The sequence below is a fragment of the Narcine bancroftii genome, chromosome 1, assembly GCF_036971445.1.
Source record: "Narcine bancroftii isolate sNarBan1 chromosome 1, sNarBan1.hap1, whole genome shotgun sequence".
In the NCBI taxonomy this organism is placed as follows: Eukaryota; Metazoa; Chordata; class Chondrichthyes; order Torpediniformes; family Narcinidae; genus Narcine; species Narcine bancroftii.
Genome location: NC_091469.1, coordinates 265,686,210 through 265,709,553, shown reverse-complemented (window position 1 = coordinate 265,709,553; position 23,344 = coordinate 265,686,210). Strand labels below are relative to the sequence as shown.

The 23,344-nt window shown below is 39.0% G+C and overlaps 1 protein-coding gene across 5 annotated transcripts in view; it reads right to left on the bottom strand.

Annotated features, from left to right (window-relative positions):
* Nucleotides 1-221: 221 nt before the first annotated feature.
* Nucleotides 222-23,344, bottom strand: part of pde3b (phosphodiesterase 3B) — a 151,695-nt gene continuing 128,572 nt past the window's right edge. For 4 of the 5 annotated variants that reach the window (XM_069897623.1, XM_069897645.1, XM_069897655.1 and 1 more), the window contains 5 exons: nucleotides 22,142-22,341; nucleotides 11,160-11,363; nucleotides 10,251-10,415; nucleotides 9,797-10,058; nucleotides 222-7,695 (listed from right to left, as the gene is read on the bottom strand). In XM_069897623.1, the coding sequence (XP_069753724.1) occupies nucleotides 7,460-7,695; nucleotides 9,797-10,058; nucleotides 10,251-10,415; nucleotides 11,160-11,363; nucleotides 22,142-22,341 (1,067 nt within the window). In that variant the 3' untranslated portion in view covers nucleotides 222-7,459. The remainder of the gene's footprint in view (nucleotides 7,696-9,796; nucleotides 10,059-10,250; nucleotides 10,416-11,159; nucleotides 11,364-22,141; nucleotides 22,342-23,344) is intronic. The other variant, XM_069897630.1, reaches the window with a different exon arrangement.

Below are 23,344 nucleotides of genomic sequence, written 5' to 3'. Positions count from 1 at the left end.
GAAAAATGAGAGCTCCCATTCCAAAATTCTTAAAATCCTCACCCTTACCTCTATCTGGGAGTAGCAAGTTCAGACAGTTGTGTTCAGCAGTCTTTGAATGTCATTGGACCCAATTTCTGTTAATTAACAAAGTTTCATGTCCATTTCATGGGAATTCAATAATTTAAATGTTTAGGAAAAATTATATAACATTTTCTTTAAAAATATTGATGGTCAGAATTTCATTTTCTTACAGTAACAAGTGTTAATCATAGAAAATTTCAAAATGATAGGCAACTTTTCTGAATGTTTTGTTCATTCTTGGGACTTGTGTCAGTGATAAGGCCAGCCATTAATCCCCATCCCTTACCCTCTATCACACAAGGATTAGCCAGATTCTTACATCATTGGAGGTTATATGGTAATAGTGCATCCTGAAAGATACTGAACAGGGAGTTCTGAAATTCGGACTATTTTAATGCTGTTGAATCAGCAATATGTTTCCAAAGCTAGATTGGGTGCAAGTTTCCACTCAATTATTTTGAGACAACAAATAAGAAAATGTTTAACATTCAGCAGTAAGCATCCTGCAATATTTTCCACACAGTTTTCCATCCACAAGTACATAGCATTGATTCTTTCAAATATATTTAACAATTATGAGGTCAGAACAGCTTTTGACAGGGATCAAAATTGAGAGTATGAAGTAGTATTTCACGGTTAGTCTTTAAAAAAAAAACACTACTCCATGGTAATAAAAAAAATAAGTTATTTATGCATGTTAAAAAATAAAACAGATATAATAAACCTAAATTTAATTTTCCTCAAGGATCTTTTACTAACTGTTGTTCAAGTTTGTCTGGTAGTTACATTTGCAATTCTAAACATTTGTTTTTTAGTATTGTGGAAAGGCATAAACCAAATAATTTTAGATAGGTAGTTCTGCTTGATTACTTTGGAAAATGTGCACCAAACCAGATCCATAATTATGAACTTATTTTCTGAACAATAATGTGAATGCACTGCCTGAAATAACAAGTTAAAATCTTAGTGGATGAAAAATCTTCCAACTGAACCCGACATTCTTATCAGATATATACCTGGTAAATCACTCTTCTCCCTATGGATTGCATAAATTAAAGACAATCTGATATCAAATTACATAAAGGATATGGCCAATCAGAACAACTGCCTCTTCCCTCTAAGCCAATGTGAAGGCATGAGGAACACCTTTGAAAATTCCAGCAGTTAAATATTCAAATTCTGTTTGATGGAGAATGAAATAAAACAAAGATCAAAGTTACTTTAATACACAAGTGTTTGTACTCCAAAAATATCTGGGTAATGTGCTGACAACATGGACACATTAAGCAGGTACCGTGAACTGCTTCATTACCACCCTAACTTTCCTATTAAGTATGAATTTTTGCTAGTGATTTCTTTGGTTTGCTGTAGGTATTTTACTAGTCTTACTCTTTCTTCCCACTACTGTAAAGCTCAGTCTTCACATGTGGGGAAAAAAATGTACTTTTTTCTTGTGTCAAGATATATATTTTTAAATTTAGACATACAGCTTGGTAACAGGCCCATCCAGCCGATGAGCCCATGCCACTCAATTATCCAAATTAACCTACAACTTCTGTATGCATTGAAGGGTGGGAGGAAAGAGCACCTGGAGGAAACCCAGGCAGACATGGGGAAAACAAACTCCATACAGTCTGCACCAAATTAGAACCTGGGTTGCAGGCCCTGTAATAGCATTCTGTTGGCCGGTTTGCTAACCAGCATGGGTCTTGAAATATTTTTCAGTTTAGTATTGTTAATTTTACTTGACAAAATTAAGACTACTCATCACAGCAGTTATTCAATTTTCATGTAACATCAATCCATCAAGATCGCATTAAACTGGCAGTGAAACTCTGTCTTTATACCCTTGTGTTTGAACAGTATTGTAGGTCCGCATACTTCTTCAGTTGCTATTCAAGGATCATCTAGTCCTTTCTCATTGCCAAGATCAGTAGACTCTTGGAACCCTAAACTCAAAAGGTCAACATTCAAAGCACAATTAGCATGGAGGGAAGCATAATGTTATGACAGCAACCTGGGTTTCAAACTGGCCATGTCTGTAATGAGTTTGTATGTTCTCCCCATGCCTGCATGGGTTTCCTCCCACCCTTCAAAATGTATAGGGGTTGGCAGCACGGACTTGCAGGCCGGAAGGGCCTGAACCATGTTGTATGTCTAAATTTTAAAAACGTTTAAATTTTAATGTTTATATAGAATTTAGAACCTAATTTAATTCTCATGGAGGCAGGAATGAATAGGAATTTTGCTCCAAAACCCTCAAATTGTGTACATGATCCAGCAATTGCTGCAAATCAGATAACTTCCCAATTGAGAGTTGAATCAATCAACTCTCCATGACCTGAAAGTTAATTAGTTTAATAGAAAAATATTTCCATATTTTTAAATGAAGCTTCACTCAGTCATTTCTATTCATGAACAATCTTTTCTTCCAGACTAATACTATGAAGAATCAAACTTCATGGAAATATCTTGGAACCAGACTTTAATTTTTAATGCAGTCAACATTGTTTTCGTAGACCACTTTAAATGGCAAAAGTTTTTTTTTTAAGCAGATTCTACAAATTGGAATTTATGGCTATAAAACTGAAAACACTGGGCAGATGAATCTGCTGATCAATGATCAGGGTTACTCGTCCAGTATAGATGCTGCAACTGAAGGCGGCAATGGGAAACCACTTCAGCATTCCCCCCCCCCCCCTATATAATCATTAACTCAATATCAACTATGGTCTCAGCTCAAAGATGGAGCCTTCACTGAAGAACAGGAGGGTCAGAGAATGTAACGGATAGAGAGACATGATCACCCACATTGAACGGCAATCCACCTGGATGAATAATGCCAAAAGCATTTTGTTAGCAAAACAAGTTCCCTGAAACCTGGACATGTTTGATACTATGTAGCAGAACAGGAAATGTACAAGAACCTATTCCATTGTAAGTTTAGGTATGAGTAAAGTTCTTTCAGAATTTGAAGACAAATTCTGGTTGTTCTATTTTTGTAAACAATATTCCCTGATTGAGGTTAGTTTGTAATTTCTGGGAGATCCATTCATCACATAAGTCCTAATTCAAATTCTATTTTTGATGATTTTGCTCAATCTATGTCAGGGTCAAAAACAATTATGTGGTATCTTCTTCAAGGGCAGCAAGGAAATATCTTATAGACCTGTGAACCTAATGTCAATAATAAGGAAGTCACAAATGGAAACTTGGAAAGACAGGGGGACTAATCAGAAAGAGTCACGATGGTTTTGTCAAGGGAAGATCCTGTTTGACCAATGTGATTGATTTTTTTTTAAAGTCACAAAATGCATTGATGTGGACAGCACAGTGGGTATGGTTTACATACACTTCAGCAGGACCTTGGAAAAGGTCCAACATGGACAACTGGATCTAAGTGAAGATGGCAGCACCAATAGATCATGAAGAAAGCATATGGAATATTGACCTTCATTAATCAGGGCACTAAATAAAGGGGATTATGCAACTTTATAAGTCATTGAGCACACCTTAGCTGGAGTACTGCGTGCATTTCTCAGTTTTGGTCACCACACTACAGGAAAGATGGATGAAACTGGAGAGGATACAAAGGAAATTAACCAAGATTTTGCTTGAAATGGAGCATTTGTAATGAGGAGACTGGAGAGGCTAGGGTGGTCTTTCCTGAAGCTGTGGAGGTTAAGAAAGGCCACAATTAAGATAAATAAAATTATGAGGGATATTGAGGTTAGATGGTCATAAGCTTTATCTCTCATCAGGACAGATAAAAGTCAAAGACCTATGGCAAAGGGAAAGAGATTGCAAGGAATCTGACTGGGACCTCTTCATTCATCCAGAGATCTGGAGCTTGGGTTGCCAAAGGATCAAACAGGAGTTTGAGCAGCTGCAGAGGCTTCAGGTGTGCTGGAGGTGAATCCATAGATACTCAGTGGTTCTGAAGGGACTCTTTTGCTTCTTTATCTCTTACTGTAAGGGGTCTCAGGTGACACTAATGGTGACTCTTTATCTGGCTTACAGCAGGCAGAAGGCAATTTTGTATAATCTTACATGTTCTGTACAATGTGGTCTCGTCAAACACTTTAATTGCCTTGGAGTGGAAGACTATGTGCAAAGTCCTGGAAGATGGGACAAATACAGATGGATGGTCAAATGTGATAGACCTTGTATTCTTTTCTAATCCCATTTACCATGGTCTACACTCTTCTAGACTTTGGTCATTTAAGAGACATCCTAAAACCATAAACATAAGAGAATTTACCTCTGCCTCTTTCTCAAGTAGGGTGGTCTGACTTCAACCCTATAAGTGAATAAAAACCCTCAGATATCCTCAAACCTCACACTCTTTCCCTTAAATCATGTCCGCTAGTCTGAGGCACTGCTACCTTTGAAAAATAGTTTCTCCAATTACCCTCATAATTATATTCTGCTCTTTCCAATCCCCCCCACCACCCACCCTTCTTCAGCCCCTGTCTCAAGGAAAACAAGCCCAAACTAGCCTTCTCATAACTGAAATATTCCATCTCAGGCAACAGCCTGAGGAATCTCCTCCACAGCCCATTCAGTGCAATCATACACATTAATAACTAATTAAATGTTTCAAATGCCTTGCAAAAGCTAAGCAAATACCATGCAGTCAGTCACTATGAAAAATACATGAAAATTGGAAGCTGATTTCAGCTGGCAACTGAGGCAGAGGATTGATATAGAGTGATTGCTGGATCGAGACAAAATAAAACTTAGTGAGTTGGCAACATACAAAAAAGTCGCACTGCTTAAATAGAACCTCATGCATAATTTAGTAAGAGGAAGAGATAGAATGGTGGGGCTGGGATCTGGAAATCAATAAACTACCATGAACTTTATCTTTTGTGGATTTTCAGGTGGTGATGGGGAAATGGATAAATATTACAGCATTACGCATAAGAATGAGGAATCATAACAATTTTAAATAAATAAAAACTGAAAGTAAAATTAATTAATTAGATAAATATATCAACATTAATTTGACAAGTGAATTTTAAAGATATCAAGTGACTTGTTTTAGAAATTTAACTGATCCAAACAATGAAAAAATAGCAAAAATAATGCTTAAAAGTGTCACCTTGCCTGTTCTAGAACAGTGAATACTATTCTGAAGTGAATTTCAACACATGGAGTTGCATGATCAATACATTCTCTTTACAGAACCTCAGTTTTAATGTTAAAGGAAAAATAATATTTCTTTTTAAAGAAAAGCAGGACAAACTATTTTCTAATAGATTAAAAAATTTAGAGAATTCAAAAAAATTATGCACCATATTTCCATCGTCTAAAAGGCTCAGAGCCAACATAGCCGTTTTAAAAAGACACTAAAAACAAATTTTGATGTCATTTTTTATCAAGCAAATGGATTATTCTAAGTAATCATAAATATTACCAGATAAAGTGTTGCAATTTTCTGCCCTAAAATATTCTTTGAAAATATGTTTACCTGATTGTATTTTAAGGAGTTAAAGAGAATTAAGACTCAAATGTACAGGAACCATTAAATTGTGTGTATATGTGTGTATACATAAAAGTCATGTGTATTTTAATGGAATAAATTACATACATAATATGTTGTTGAGGTGTTCAACTTTTAGCTTTTAGTGCATAGCTAACACAAGATATTTGGCAATCATGGTTGGAGCATTCAGTCTAGATAATTTCCCCTTACTTTGTCAGTCAAGTACTATATTATATAGTACATCCTTCTTCATGCTCATCAGTCATCAAGTAGTTTGTCTGATTTACAACATACTTAATAGTGATATACAAAAGTAAGAATTCTGATTTGACACAAGAATTCAGCATTCATTGTTTGACCCATGGTAACTTGAGGTTGAATGTATTATTAGAGGTGGCTGTAAAAAGGCACACATATTGTTGCAGAAATTAATACAATTTTCTGTCTGTATTTATAAGCTATCTTCTTGCTAACTATGAGGGATTAAAAAAATCCTGTCTTGTGATGATCACCATCCCTCTACTTTATCAACTGCTTTATATGTACAAAATGCATTCTGATACAATCCATACAAATATTTCAGATGATTTTTTTATAATGTAGTTATCTGTGCATTATTGAAAACATCTGTTTGATATGAAAAAAAGGTGCACAACTGTCAGTAACTAGTTTGTACAGTCTGCATAAGAAAATTACATACCTGCAGCCTAAACTAATTTACAAATATTGTGTAAGAGCTGTACATGCATTTTTTTGCAACCACCTTTATATTTGATGAGTTTGCAGATAAATACATCCGAGCAGGTACGATGCCCTTGTGGAATGTCTAGAATTTATATTGTAGGGGAAAAAATAGTGGAACCACATACTGCACAATATGCCATATTCCATCATACTGAAACCTTCTTGCAATTACACTTTTTTCATGTATACTGTACACAGTAGCATTTCAGCATGGTGATGCGCAATCACCAACTTATATTACTAGCAATGTGGATACATATGTGAGGAAGCTTGTTTATGATACACGACTTGAAAGATCAACTGAACTTGCCAAATAAAAATGGAGTAAGGTATTTCCTGTGTCAATTACTTCCCTCACCCCCTAACCTGCATAACTTCGATGGCATTGCTTCATGCATCTTTCAATGGATCCTGAGTGGCAGTGAAAAAAATATATACCATTAAAAAATCCCTTCATTATTAATATTACATCTGTGTTCTATTACAGAACATTTATAAGGTGATGTTTGAGCAAACTGAAATGCTTGGCCACTGCACATTTCTGATTACTTCCAGCACAAAAACCAAACAAGACAATTTGTACACAACATTAAAATACATCAGAAAAATGATGCAGTTTGAATTTTCAGTCATTTTAACATTTTCTCAGTCATATAATGAGACAAGGATTTGATATCTGTTGCCTATATTAAATCAGATTCTTTTGGAGAAAAAAAAGGGTCCTTGTAACAAGGCTCTTTATCACAGTACTCCATTCTGAACTCTTACAGCCTGCAGTTTTCAAGTCCACCTAACTGATGCTGGACATGTGATACATGCTAAAAATCCACCTTCCTCCTTAATAACGGAAAATGGTAAACTCTCAGTTCACTTTGGTAACAGCAGTTGCGAAGCTGATGTTTTTGCAACATCCTCCAGTACCACATGGAAATTGAGTGCTCTTTATTCTGCAAGGCAGCATCAAAACAAAAACATTTGGAGACCAAATGGCACAAAGGGCTTTGTTTCATGGTACATAACTCAAAAATTTCCATGGGTAAAAGTGCATAGGTCTAGGATCCTGGTGAGTGTCAGAACCCTCTCACAGTAATAAGGCCTTTTAACAAAGTATAAGTTTCTAATGTCAGAAAAATGTTATTTATTCAGCATTGCATCTTCTTAGCTCTATTTATCCTCCACTTGTTGCTTCTCTTCCTCTTCATCTGCTTCTTCAATTACCTGGATTTCATCCGAAGTTTGAGGTAAGGATGAATGATCTGTTTGTTGTAGATTTAGCTCTGACTTGCATTGCTGTTCATGCTCCTCCTCTTCAATGACCTTCTTCCACAGTTTATGATTTTCAGTTAGGTGTTGCATAATCTGGCAGAAGATTCTCTGTCTTTTCCTCTTCCTCCTCTGCCCTATTAAAAAACAAATTAAAACCACAGTTACTTTTCCAATCACTTATCAACCAACTTGTAAAATGAATTTTAAAGACATTTTACCAATTTATTAACCTCAATTTATTTTCAAAGTTGACACTATTCCCTCTCTGCTCACGTCTGCATCAAGTTCGGCTCCAATGCAATCTATAATTTCACTAATATCACTGTTGTTGGCTGAATAATGGGTTGTGTGACAGATTATATCATATTTTATATAGATATGTTTTTGAAGAAGATAGATTGTGGGAGTAGTGTAGGTCACAAACACTTCACAAAACAGATCTAATTTAAAATGCCAGAATCAGACAGTCCAAGATCCGAGTGCCTTTGTAAAAACTTTGAAGAATACCTATAGAGACTTCACAAGTAGGTGTTAATTGGACATCCTGTGGAGTAATGGATTATTGTTTTGAAAGCAACAGATGAACGGACTCAGAAGATTGGGTCCGGTGCTGCAATCTGTCTGAATGCAGTTTGCTGTTCTAAGAAGGTAATGTGGTTTTGCAAGCAGTGATGGGGGAGTGGGGAGAGAGAGAGAGAGAGGGAGACTAGTTTCTGCAGCAATGCAAGCTGGCAGCTTGTTGAAACCCCATTTTGAAGACGAGTTGTCAGTTCTGAGTTCATGTAGTCCACACAAGAGGAAATGGTTGGCTAGAGTGTTTCACCTTAAATAAGGGAACAAAAAGGAACTGTGGTGACCTGGAGAAGAAGAGGTTATCATTTGGAAAACCCTGATGGGGCAAGTTTCATCAGCAAAACACTGAAGTGGCTGATCGGAGGGAATCAGTTTGTGTGTGTCCAACTAGCAACAAATCTCTCTCTGAAACCAACAAGAACCTCCTTCCTGAGCAGAAACCAATTACTTTTAAACACCAGAGCTTGGTGAAAATTCATAAATGTTACCAGTGAACTTGGAGGTGTGAGAAGTGAGATTGGACCATGAATCAAATAAATTTTTCTGAACTTGTATACATTACATACACATGTGCTTAGAATTAAAATGGGATTTTTAGGTTAAGTTAATAGTAATAAGTTAAAGTTTGATCCTATTTTATGTTTAAAGAAAATTAAAAACAACTTTTGTTTAAGTAACCATTTGTCTTGGTGAATTTCTATTGCTGCTGGGTTCTGGGGTCCTCTGGGCCTGTAACATTTGTGATAAGTTAGAATATAGGATGGAGAGCAAGAATCTGTGTGTGCCAAAATAGTAATCTTGCTCTCAATATCCTACAAAGCCAAGGAGCTTATTGCAGACTTTAGGAAGGGGCAGCCGCAGGGGAGAGGGTTTATTCCTTCAGGTTCCTTAGAGGTCCATATGTTGAGGACCTGTATTGAAAGTAGCACAGAAGCATCCCTGAGGAAGGGACACTAATGCCTCTACAAGACATGTCATTGAATAGTGTATCAAATGTATACAGGTGTACTGTGGAAAGTAAGTATTAATGGGCACTAACCTCCCATCCATTTAAGACATTTATGTGAGATGTTGGCTGAAGAAAAGCAGACAACATCAAAAAGAATGCCCATTGTGATCACAATCTCTTCTCCTTGTTCCCTTTCGGCAGAAGCCTGATGTCCAATATGTCTTGGTTCAAGACAGTTTTACCTCCCTCCACAGTAATTCAGCTCTTGAACCTTCCCATTCTACCCTAATCCTCTCTGGAATCACCAAAAGAACTGTCTGCATAATATTTTTTTAGCATTTAGTGCAACTGTGAAAATGGATCGGTCCTTTCATATTTATTATCTCTTTTTCTACCTTGGCACATTACGGTATTTTATTTTGTACTTTGTCCTGGTGTATTTTACATCTCTGTGTGGCTGCAGCAAGAATTATAGTGCATGCATACTTGATACTTTTGAATATGACAATAAACTTGCCACTCAATTTGGTTTCATTTTGAACAATTACAAACAATCCATTTTATTGTTCAGAACAGCAAGAGAATCATTCAAAAAGTGCTTTATATGACTGTATGTGGTATAAAAGTCTTAATAAAATGGCCATTCCACCATATATTTGAGAGTGAAGATTAATGTCAGATTTACTGGTATTTCAAATTTAAAAAGCATTTACTTCTTGGGAGGTCAAGATCGTCATCATCGATTTCATCTTCAGATTCTAAATCTTCTGCATCATCATCATCTTCCTCACCGCATTCTGGATCAATATCCTCGTCATCCACCCACTGACCTGGCAGTAATCCTGCAGCCTCATACGAGTTACAAAGAGGCCCAACAATATGTGTTATAAAAGATTCCTGCAACCTTGCCAGTTGTGGTGAAGAGCGATCCATAAAAGGGCTTATAGGTAACCCAAGACTTGCCTCTTCATCTCCCTGAATATAATAACATGTTAAAAGTAGTTCAGGATTGAATAATGACTCTCCTGTACAAAGATGAAATAATTTTAAATGCAGTTCAATCACACACATTAAACTAAAAAAGTGACGTTACAATTTCATGAGCTGTAATGAGGATAAACCACTGTCACAAAAATTTTCTCGAATAAAGGAAAAGTAACCTGAGACCTGCTCATAGAATTCATTGACAATGCCTTCTGTCCACTGTAGATGCAGTTCTCTTGTCTTAGCTGGGCCATTAATATCGGCCAGTTTTATGCAAACCTGGCACACAAGCAGACGATCATTCTCATTGGTCCAATCAATTCCTGGATTGTTAACTTCATTTATCTGCTTCAAAACAGTGAACAATATGGTTTAACTTTTCTCAGTAACAATTTATTCCTGCAGCTGCAAAGATAAAATGTTCAAACATCAAGTTATGTGTGCTGGAAGCAGGTTAAACTACTTTGATTTTAATAGTGACTGTCACAATAGAAAAACCTTACCAAGGGTTTTCCAGCATTTCACCAAGCAAATCCAGCTCTACCAACATTAAATTAAGAACAGATTACACTAAGTTCAAGCCTGGCTTGAATTGTGAATACAAAAGTCCACATTGTCAAGAGAGCGGAAAAGAAATATCAACCATTTCCTTCTGATCCTAGTTCATTTAATCCAGTATTTTTTTTTGAAGAATTTGTAGTCAGTGAAGTCAATCTTTCTCTTGTAACAGGTCTAATCTGCCAAAGGTTCAAGCAGATTTCCCACTGTGTATTTGAGAAATTGCTACTATTTTGACCTCTGTGACACATGCAACTTTGGAGCACAATTTAAGAAACATTTTTAACCGCTGTCAGGTTGCAAGTTACTGCCATGTTCATAATGGACGCAGAGAACACTGAAACTGCTAAAATATGTGGAGAACTACAAACTTTTCTATTCTTAATGGTGCTCAACTTGCTATCTTGAAATTTAATTAACATAATTCCTTTAGATCTGATTGGATTTACTAATATTGAAGAAAATTAGTTGCAGGTAAGATCACTTAGACTTTATCATTTCTTGCTGAGGAGGTATTTTGAAAATTATACAAACCTTGGAGTTAAACTCAGCAAGGAAGTCAAAGTGTTTTTTTAGATCAGTAGCCAAGATTGCTTCAATCACCAAGAACCGAAACCGTTTGAACTCAACATGATCTAAATTTGCCAAGAAGTTAAATTCCGAACGAGACATGAATAAATTCCACGCTGCAGCAGAATGATGATTCTCCAAGACGGATCTGTCATTATATAGGACAGCCTGTAAATTATTGAAATAATTAGATTTTTATAATTAGTGAATGATACTCGTCACTAAAAAATACCTACTTGCAAGTACAAAATGATGTTTTCATTAAGATTCCAAATATCATGAAAATGTATTATTACTGTACAATATGATATAGAAAGCAATCTGGCTATCAATACTTAATTCAACATGAAAAATTCAGTTGTATTTATAAAAATGTTAAAATTGAAGTTGGTAGAGATTCGGGTGCTCATTATTTTTCAGTTTCATGTTACCTAAAAGTCAGCCATTTTGGTGCATTAGTACATGGTACAATGTAAATACAATAAATTAATTATCATTGTTATTTTCTCTTTTTAAAAGCCCACAAAACCTCAGTTACATCTTTTTTTTTTCTTCTGTTTTCGAACACACTAAAATTCAACTATAGCTTTCAAACAATCAGTTCTAAAACAAAATCATCTTTAGGACTATTCAAAGTTAAAAATTATTGTCGGAGTACAGTAAAATCCTTGGCATATGGAATTTAAGCAACTAACAAAAAAGGGGGAAAAAATGAGGAAATAAATTAAAAGATTTAAAATAAATAAGAATATATAAGCATTTAAATAAGAGTAAATAAAATTGTGCAAGTAAATGTTCGCCGAAGCAACACACAACCCCTTGGTGAAGATTCCACCCAAGTCGTGCCCCGCCCACAGCATCTGTTTAAACAAAATTTGAATAAAGTTGCATTTGAATAAAATGGTAGCATGCAGGATGAAGAGACGGCTGATGCCACTCGCCACTGAGGCGACACTCCCGAAGTGTCTCCCTATCTAGAAAAAGTCTTTATCTTGTTAGCTTATTAATAAGCATATTAGTAATGCTTTAATATAAACTTGGGGAAGGGAAGGTTATGATGGTGGCATGGCTTGCACAACAGTCGGCATAATGTTGTTACAACGCCAGTGATTGGGGTTTAAGTTTAAATTTTGTAAGTTGGGGAAATTACCTGATTAGTGTTCTTTATATAATTAAGGACTGCAATACTTTTTTTTTTAATTACTTTACATTTTGCACCGTCTTTTGTCCTAAATTGTTTATTTTTAATGCAAGTGTATTAGTTTACCTATCTCGGCTGCACCATTTCATCAGATGCAAGGATCGACAACAAGATAGACAACAGACTCGCCAAGGCAAATAGTGCCTTTGGAAAACTACACAAAAGAGTCTGGAAAAACAACCAACTGAAAAACCGCACAAAGATAAGCGTATACAGAGCCATTGTCATACCCACACTCCTGTTCGGCTCCGAATCATGGGTCCTCTACCGGCATCACCTACAGCTCCTAGAACGCTTCAACCAGCGTTGTCTCCGCTCCATCCCCCACATTCATTGGAGTGTCTTCATCCCTAACATCGAAGTACTCGAGATGGCAGAGGCCAACAGCATCAAATCCACGCTGTTGAAGATCCAACTGCGCTAGGTAGGTCACGTCTCCAGAATGGAGGACCATCGCCTCCCCAAGATCGTGTTATATGGAGAGCTCTCCACTGGCCATTGTGTCAGAGGTGCACCAAAGAAGAGGTACAAGGACTGCCTAAAGAAATCTCTTGGTGCCTGCCACATTGACCACCGCCAGTGGGCTGATATCGCCTCAAACCGTGCATCTTGGCGCCTCACAGTTCGGCGGGCAGTAACCTCCTTTGAAGAAGACCGCAGAGCCTACTTCACTGACAAAAGACAAAGGAGGAAAAACCCAACACCCAACCAACCAATTTTCCCCTGCAACCGTGTCTGCCTGTCCCACATCGGACTTGTCAGCCACAAACGAGCCTGCAGCTGACGTGGACATTTACCCCTCCATAAATCTTTGTCCGCGAAGCCAAGCCAAAGAAAAAGAAGATTAGGCATTGTAAGAGTTTATCTCAGGCAACCAGAAAATTTGCTTATCTGGCATCTGCATTCCCCTTAGGTGCCAGATACTAGGGATTTTACTGTATACACGAAATCACACACAACCCTGAATTTATTTTTCCTGTGGGCCAGGCAGAATGTCTGCTTGTCAGTAGTGCAAAAATCTGTTCTTAAGATGCATATATAAAAGAGAAATGGTAACAAAGAAAGAAATATGGAAGAGAAAATAAATATTTAGTGATAATGTGTAAAGTCAGAGTCCTTAAATGAGTGTCTGATTAAGTTTGTTGTTTAGGAGTCTGATGGTGACATTTATATTTCTTTCCTGATAGCAGCATCAGGAAGAAACTATGACCTAAGTGGCGTGGATCCTTGATGATTACTGCTGCCCTACAACAGCACCGTTCCCATGTAAATGTTCTCGATGATGGGGAGCATTTTGCCTGTGATGTACTAGGCTGAGTCCACTATCTTTTGTAGGTCTTTCCGTTCAAAGGCATTGGTGCCCCCATACCAAGCCATGATGCAACCTGTCAGCATACCTTCCACTACACATCTGTAGAAGTTTGCTAAAGTTTCCAATGTCATACCCAACCTCCGCAAACTCCTGAGGAAGTGGAGGCACTGACATGCTTTCTTCATAGACGATTATTGTGTTGGGTCCAGGAAAGATCCTCCGAGATAGTGAATCCCTGGAATTTAAATTTGCTTGCCCTCTCCACTTCTGATCCCCCAATAATCACTAGATTACACACCTCTAGTTTTCCCTTCCTAAAGTCTACAATAAGCTCCTTCGTTTTGGTGACATTGAGTGTGAAGATGTTAGTAGAACACATTCAGCCAAGTTTTCAATCTCCTTACTGAATGCCCCTTTTTATACAATCCATTACCATGGCATTATCAGCAAATTTGTTGATGGTATTGTAGTCATACTGAGCCACACACATTCATAGCAAGTAGAACAGGGAGCTAAATACAGAACCCCGTGGTGCTCCGATATGGATGGAAATTGTAGAGATGTTCCTATCAATCCTCACTGATTGGAGTTCTGAGGTGACAAAATTCAGAATCCAATTGCACAATATGGTATTGAGGCCCAGGTCTTGGAGTTTACAGATCAGTTTTGAGAGGATGATCTTGCTGAATGCCATATTGTAGTTGATAAAGAGCATCCTGATATACGTCTTTGACGTCCAGGTGTTTCATGGTTTTGAGCAGAGCCAGTGAGATGGAATCTGCTGTATACCTGTTATTGTGGTAGACAATATGGCATGGATCCATGTTGCTGCTCAAACAGGTGCTGATATGCGTGACCGCCAGCCTCTCAAAAAAACCACTGTGGATGCAAGTGCCATTGGTCGGTAGGTTACTACACTTTTCTTGGGCTCCAGTATGAATCACTAGTACGATTGAGGCCTGCTTGAAACTGGTGGTTACCATGCCCTGCCAGTGAGATGTTGAAGATATTCATGAATATATCGGCAAGTTGGTCAGCACAGGTTTTCAGTACTCGGCCAGATACTTCATCCAAACCAGATATTTTCCTTGGATTTATTCACCTGAAGGCAACACAAGTCATCCTCGGATACTGACAGTTGAGGATCATCAGGGACACGAGGGTGCTAATTGGTTTCTCCTTGTTCTGGCAGTCAAATTGGATGTAAAAGGCTTCGAGTTCATCTGGGAGTGAAGCCTTGTTGTACCTACTGCACTGGATTTGGTTCTGTCGCAGGTTAGATCAGAATTTCAACTTCTGCTACAAACTGTACAATAACACAAACCATTTCTCACAATTTAAATTATTGGCTTGAAGTGTTTTGAACTACAAAATAGTCAAGTTTATTCTGTATTAGCTGCATATTCTCGGAATATAAAATGAATCTTTTCACTCATCATTGCATAGCTGTCTGATGCCTCCTAACAAGTTTCATAGCTGTGAATAGTGAAAAGCTTTCGACACAACATTCACTTCTTAATGTTCTGAATTGATCTTAAGCACAGGTAGAAAAGAATTAACCCAAAATAAATATCACAATACAAATGTGAGATCAATAATTTGTGGAATAACAAGATAGATTGAAAAACACTGGTCAATGTTGACAATATTTTGAATTTTTGCATTGAGTACTGTAAGGTAAAAACATCATGAGATGGGACCAGAGAAGGAGTCACCCAGTACAAAGGAGTAACAGAATGCAGATGTGACCTTGTACACTCAAGATAAGCTTTGCACTAACAAGAATGATGTGCAGCAGACTAACAGAGAAGGGTAGCAACAGCTAATTCATTGGACAATGTAATGGTATGATAATTTACTAAGTACGTATCCTGAGGTTTAAAAAAAACACCACTTGCTGATAACGGCAGAATGCACCTTCTCCAACTAACACTGTTAGTTGCAAGTGTTACAATCCAGCAATAAAGAACAAAGAACCTTGATTTCGACTCAGTCTGGTGTCTGACTCACTCATTCATGAACAAAGCAGACCTAACAATTTGGTGACCCTGACGTGATGGGTGAGTGGACACTGGACGACGGTTTCTGTTTTTCTTGACAATCATCTCAGCCAGCTGATAAAAAGGTCCAGAGAAGCCTGTTTTAACAAAATTCTCTCTTTTAAAATCTTTATGATTGTCAGTAAGAACTGGAGATCGGACAAATTAGACGACCCTAATTGAAGGTCGTCACCTGCCAGGATTGTAACACGTAAGTGGTTACAGATAAAAGAAAAGTCCTTAAGGTGTTTTAGTGACATTTGATAAGTGCTTCGCCGACAAACTACTAGAGTTTAAAAAGTCTTTATTGTGACGTTGAAAAGTCCAATAGAGTGAGAAGGTGGTCTATGAACAATTGGGGACCTGAGTTTTCTGCCCTAAACTGGTTATTAAGAGGAGAAATCTCCCACGTGAAGGTTGGGCTTTGAAAGAAAACGAAGGTTCAGGCTTATTGGTCTCAATTGTATAAAAAGACTGGCTTATAAATGTCCGGTAGGTATGATAATGTCTGTACACTTGAAAACTTAAGAATTTATTTCCCAAATTCGCCGTGGTGGAATACCACAGCGGACATTAGAGATCTCAAGACGACAAAAAGAGTACTCAGAGATGCCTGCCTGGTGAACAAGGGCGATGACCAAAGACTGCAAAAGCTGTGTCCGGATCAGGTAGGAGATATCAATGAAAAAGTTGACAGAATCTTAAGAGACACCCGGTTTATTCGAAGTATTTCTGATAAGTTAAATGAGGGTATTCCCAGCATCACCAAGGAGATAAAGTTATGTAAATTCATAGATTGGTACAGGGAAACTGGACAAAAATATAGCCCAGAAACTTGGTTTCCTAGTTGTAACCTAACCTTCCGACCTCTTTGGGAAAAAAGAGAGTGGAAGACGAGCAATCAGAGTATACAGGACAGTCTGAGGTCCACCGGAGGACCAGACTTAGAGACTGTTTCACTAAAAAATTTTTGTCATCCGGCCTGCAAAGAGACATTTTTAAAAGCGATTTTCGTTAACATAGATCCCCTAAACGGACAAGAACCTAAATTAAAAGAGGCATTAGGAAGCAGTCCCGCAGCAATGGCCTGCACAGTTGTCTGCTAAGACCTTTGACCAAGTTATTAGGGAAATTAATCAGGAATTAGAGAAGTGAAATGCCAGTAAAGAGGCATTGGAGAAACAAAAGATTCTCCGAAAATGTGTAGATCGTTGGAGGAAGAGGGGTTGGTTACCCGGGAGCACTGAGATGTTCCTGACAGGTGAGGGAAACAAAATTTTAAAACGTAGAGTCTTAGATAAGCTGGAAGAAACAAAACGGGATATAGAAAGGAAAATCTTTAATCGAGAGTCTGCACAAAAAAAGATGAGAGGCAAGAAGATGCAGTACCGCGATGTCCTAGCTATATTCGAAGAATTTGGTCTCCCTGATAACCCACCTATTATGGCCCCTGTAGAAATAGCTTGTAGACCCCCGCCCTATGCATATGTGGAGTCACAAGGTACCCCTGACACCCCAGACGGGACCCAGGAGTCACGTCCCTTATATCCAGATATTGAAACACTGGGACATGACAGGAACATCGGGAATAGGGACACGTCAGACAAGGTACAGGCCCCTTTACTAAAAATAGAAGGGGGAGTAATAGATGTCGAGACCCCCGCGGGATCCAAGAAAATAGAAACAGACTTAGAGACGCAGAAAAGGAACATGAAAAAGGTTCAGGATAACGTTAAAAACTTAAACAAAGATGTGAATGTGCTGGGGCAGATCAGCAAGGAAGAAAAAGAATTAATGGTAGGTGTATTGAAAGAAATGGAAAAGATAACTACAACACTGTCAGCAGAACTCAAAGCTGGAGGAACAGTAATAGGAATAAAGGACGAAAAGTGTAGTACAGATGAGGAAACAAGATATGACCCACCATGGGAGGAAAGTAGCATAAAAGAACTCGGGAGGGAGAAGAGAAGACATGCCCGCCTGGACATAGTTAGGACGAAAGAGAAAGACGTGAAACCACTAGACTATGACCGAAAAAATTATCTTAGAGACGAGCGTGAACGATATACCTTTGACTCTGAGACATCAGAACCTGACGGGGACAGTGACAGTAGTGACGAAGAGGTGTCTGAACAGGGTGGAATAAATAGATGTATTCCAAGAGTAAAAAAGGAACAGAAATCCCCAAAATTGAGATATCAATGCCCATTGCTGATCACGGGGCGGGGAAATCAAAAATATATACCCTGGTCACGAATGGACTTAGAGAGTCTAATGAAAAAACTTCCTCCATTGAGTAATGGGGCTGGTCCATGGATTTCTTGTTTTGAGCGAGAAACCTGTCAAGAACAATTAGCACTCGCAGATGTCAGAACTATCATGATAAAAATGAAGGCAGAAGGGGCCCTGAAGCAAATAGAGAGAATCCTTAGAAGCAGTAAATTGGGGGATGAAATAGAATTTGACCCACTTCGAAATAGATTTTGGGAAGCACTTAGAGAAACATTCCCTTCACCCTATAGTTTGGACGCCTTGGTAACCCTCCAACTAAAAGAAGGGGAGACTGCGCACGAGTACCTCTCTCGAGCATGGGACTTATGGGAGACAGGGACTGGAGAAAGACCCGACCACAGCCCCCTGGGAAATGCTCATTTTCGTAATGGGACAATAAACGGACTACCTGGTCCGGTTCAAGCAAAATTAAGGGACATTGTGGGATTAGAGACGATGTCAGAGGACTTGTGGAAAAGACACCTGACACATGCACTCAAACGACATCGTCAATCAGAGCAGGCTAAGTCAGAAAGTGCATCCCAGAAGGGAGTGGACAAGACAACCGATAAATTGATGAGAGCCATAGAACAAATAGGGATTAAACTAGCGGCCCAACAGATAGTCCCACAGGCCATGGGGCCAGTGATAAATCCAGGACCCCAAGTAAGGTATGGTTGGGAAAGACCACTAAGTACCATGTATAGAGGAGAACATACCCTATGCTGGCACTGCCAAAATCCTGGACACTACCAGCGGGACTGTCCAGAGGCTGGGAGAGGAAGGGGAAAAGGATTACCCTCTATTAGAGGCTATAGAGGAAGGAAATTTAAGAGGACAAGCAAGGGGTAGGGGTGGACACATTGATCGGCCCCAGAAAATTGGGGGATGGCAGAGTGATCAACAAGTCCAGGCACCCCAGTGTGATGACGATATTAGGGAAGGTGCTGAATTTGATTATTGACGGGGCCCTGGAGAATCAAAAATCACGCCTCCCTGGGAGCCACCGAAAATTTGGGGGACGGTAAATGGAGAAAAAATTGAATTTATGATTGACACAGGGGCAGCGGTTACGACCATGATTAAACAGCCCCCAGGGAGCACATATACAGGCAAAACATTATCTACAATAGGATTCTCCGGGATAAGGGAAACACGGCGGCTGACAGGGCAGCCAAACAGGTTACTGGTTATCATGAACCTATACAGGGGATGATTTTGAGGTCCCTTAGCAAGAAAGAGGAATTGGAGAATAGGGAAAATTGTAGCAAGTTGAGTGACCACACAGAAAAGGAGGGAGAAGGACCCCCACCGAATATTGAGCACCTGATAGAAATACAGGAAATAGCTAGCCCAAGTGAGAAAGAGGAATAGATGAAACGCGGTGCTACACGACAGGAGATCATATATGACAATCAGACAGTACATGTCTGGCGCTCCCCAATAGGTACGATAGTTGCCCCCTGCCAATTACTTCCGTTATTATTTGAAGAAGCACATGGGCCGACTCACATTAGCGCCACCAAAACTTATAATACGCTTAAACAACATTGGTGGAATCCCCACTTACGCGAGCACATTGACAACTTTAGAGCTGAATGTGCTATCTGTAATGGGCATAACCAAAGGATCACCTTACCCCACCCGCTTTTACGATTTCCAGTACCAACAGCCCCATGGAAAGAGATCTATATTGACTATACAGATATGGGTACTGACCTTAGGACAAAGGAAGGATACCGATATCTCTTAGTGGCGGTGGATAGGTTCTCACGGTGGGTGGAGGCTGTCCCAATGAAGAGGGAGGATGCGGATAGTGTAATAGGCTGGCTGACGCAAGAGTTAATACCCCGCTACGGAGTCCCCAGCAGGATATGCTCTGATAATGGGTCTCACTTTAAGAATGAGCTGATCCGACAGGTTGAAGAATACTTAGGGATCAAACACCGTTTCGGTAGTGTCTATAGGCCTGAGAGCCAGGGGCTAGTAGAAAGGGCAAACAGGACGATAAAATCCAAATTAGGTAAGGTTTTGGGTGGGACCAGGTTGAATTGGGTCGAGGCATTGCCATTAGTACTGATGTCTATGCGACAAGAGAAGGCCAAAGATACCTTCCTGTCACCGCACGAGATTCTAACGGGTCGACCCATGCCCGGTCCAAAGACTGATCCAGCCTGGGTAAAGTTGTGGGAAGAAAGGGAAGTGGAACTGGACCATTATATGCAGATGCTGGGTAATATGGTTGCTTTAGTCTCACAACAGGTGGCGAATGCAAATAAGGAGAACCCGGACATTGAAGGAGTTCCAGTGAAGGAGGGAGACCTGGTGTATATCCTTAAACCAGGGAAAGTACATTGGACTGAAATTAGATGGACTGGACCATACACTGTTACCGCCGTGACAGATAGGTCGGTAAGAATTGACAAACCAGGGGATAATAATTGGCATCATTTTGCCTTTTGCTCCAAGGCAAAACAACAAGTAGCGAGTATTGGAAAATATGATGAGACTCATGTGGACAATGCCGAGGGCCCTATGGGCATTCCTGTTGATGGGTTGCCAAACAAGCCAACAGAGTAGTTCGGATCCATGCAGGGCCAAAGTTATTCTGAAGATAGATAAAGACAAGGATAGCACCTTCCAGTTCGATCTATGCTGCACTTCTATCTCTAATAACAAAGGGCCAGATGGGTCACTCACTAAGGGGCTGACAAAACTTAAGGCATTGGCGAAGGAATCAAAAGCCCAATCTGGAGTCTCTAACCCTGTTTTGTCCTGGTTACATGGAGTGTTTGGGAAATGGGGCACAATGTTGGGACAACTTTTCCTAGGATTGTTCATTTCTGTATCCATTTTTATCACTTGTGGCTGTTGTTGTATTCCATGCATTCGAACGTTGGTTACGAGGACCATTGAGAGAGCCTTTGCCAACCGCGATGAGCTGCCTCCAAAATATCATGCTCTACAAGCTACGGAGCGGGACTTTCTCACGTCACAGGAGGCGTCAAAAATTGCTGAGATCGATCCGGAGTCTGATGGAGAATGTGACGAGGAGGAGGGATTATAAAATAGATTGTAGCACAAATGTTAACTTGGGTACTTACTAATGTTTGGGGGGTTAGCTAGTTATTTGCTTGGGGGCAAATGGGGATGAAACTTGTAAACGGGCAATGGGATCGGGGAAACGGATGGGGGGTATACGCTAAAGAGGGTTGGGGGGAGCCCTCGCCAACCAGCCGAACAACCCCGTGAACAGAACCCGCATAGAGCTTGGCAATAGTAGGCGAACTAATGTAACGTGGTGGTAGCGTAGTCAGGGCAAGATTGTCCTCTAAAGAGGACAAAGGAGGGATTGTAAGGTAAAAACATCATGAGATGGGACCGGAGAAGGAGTCACCCAGTACTAAGGAGTAACAGAATGCAGATGTGACCTTGTACACTGAAGATAAGCTTTGCACTAACAAGAATGATGTGCAGCAGACTAACAGAGAAGGGTAGCAACAGCTAATTCATTGGACAATGATAATTTACTAATATGTATCCTGAGGTATAAAAAAAACACCACTTGCTGATAACGGCAGAATGCGCCTTCTCCAACTAACACTGTTAGTTGCAAGTGTTACAATCCGGTAATAAAGAACAAAGAACCTTGATTTCGACTCAGTCTGGTGTCTGACTCACTCACTCATTCATGAACAAAGCAGACCTAACAGTACACAGATGTGTTTTGTAATTGCAATGATGCCTTTTAAACTAATATTAAATTAAATTTTTGTGTGAAGATGCACATGAAGTTAAACATACGCTGATACAAATTATAATTATTAAGCGGCAAGGAACAATTTATGCAAATGTATAGTATGAATAACATTTTTATTCTTGTATCGGAAATTGAAACAACTGGTATTTAAGGTTTGGAAGTGAAAGATCAATCAATACCTTAAGCTAATGTTGTTGGGTAAAAACAAGACAGTCCATTAAACTTGATTAAATTTATTTAATTCCAGACCCAGAAAAGATTGAGCAATTAGTCTGAACCTGATATGACTTAGTAAGCCTTGGACCTGATACCTTTACAGATGTTTTAAGTAGTTCATATCTTCGTTTATTCAGACCCACTTACTTGAGGTGCATTTGTTGCGACTAAGAATGCATTAGTACGCCCAGGATGATCATAATCATGCATGGCAGCTGCAACGTAAAGTGCCATCAACTCCAGTGCAGGGATGTTTGATGCAAGGCAACTATAGCTGTCATCAGTAATAGCACAACTTTTGGAAAATATATAGGCAATCCGGCCTGGAGATATTCCACTGTCAGAATCTAAAAATGATTAAAAATGTATTATTAGAAAGCCTTTTAGGCTTTTCTCTCAATGTTTCCCAAATAATTTCACATATTTTCATAAATGGCTGAAAGCCAGTATTCCTTGCAAATCAATATATTTGATCAAAATGGCTCATCATAAAGTGAAGTTGGCATATTAATCCTCCAAAATTGAATGTTTTTAATACAGACATGCAGTTGCAAAAAAGAACCATGTAATTGTACTGAAAAGTGAAAATGATTCACTTTTGTCTCTCCTCCAGTTGCGTTTGCTGCTAATTTATTTGTTAATTACTCAATAATGTTGGGGATTTTTTTAAAAAATGGCATTTCAATATGGTAATTATAATTACAGCCTTTTGCGCTTTAAAATAGACATAAAACACTTCTTGGCAAGAGTGACATGTTTTGCCATGACAGTTACAGAGGATATCAAGCCAAAATATGCTGGCAGAAATAAGCCACACATTCAGTACTGATAAAATAACAACCATTAATGTTTTCTGGGTCTGATTTCAACTTGGTCATCTGTCCAGATCGAAAATGCTGAAGCCCTGCATTGCAGTAGGGCTTTGCATGATGTAATGCTGTCATGCAGGTGGACTCTGCTAAGAAATGATTGAAAAATGTCGATAGCTTTTTAAGTTGCCTTAATGTATAGCTTGGTGAGCTATCAAAGGCTTTGAACACTACTGAATGTCAGATACATTCAAATATTACTAAAAATAATTTTTAAGTAAATAATTAAAACAAATCCAGATAGATCAAAAATGATACATCATCTTTTTCTTGTGTCTCATCCTTGCAGCTAGTGTATTCCATTCAAATGAATGCACTTGTTCCTGTGCCAGGTCCAACCACATGGAATTCACCAAAGGACCACAGGGATCTCTGCTTGAAAGCTTGAGACACTCACAAAGGCTTCAAACTCTCAACACAACATGGTTAGGGAAAGATGGTTTTAGGAGGCAAATTCCCAAATAGTAGCAGTTTCCAGCCC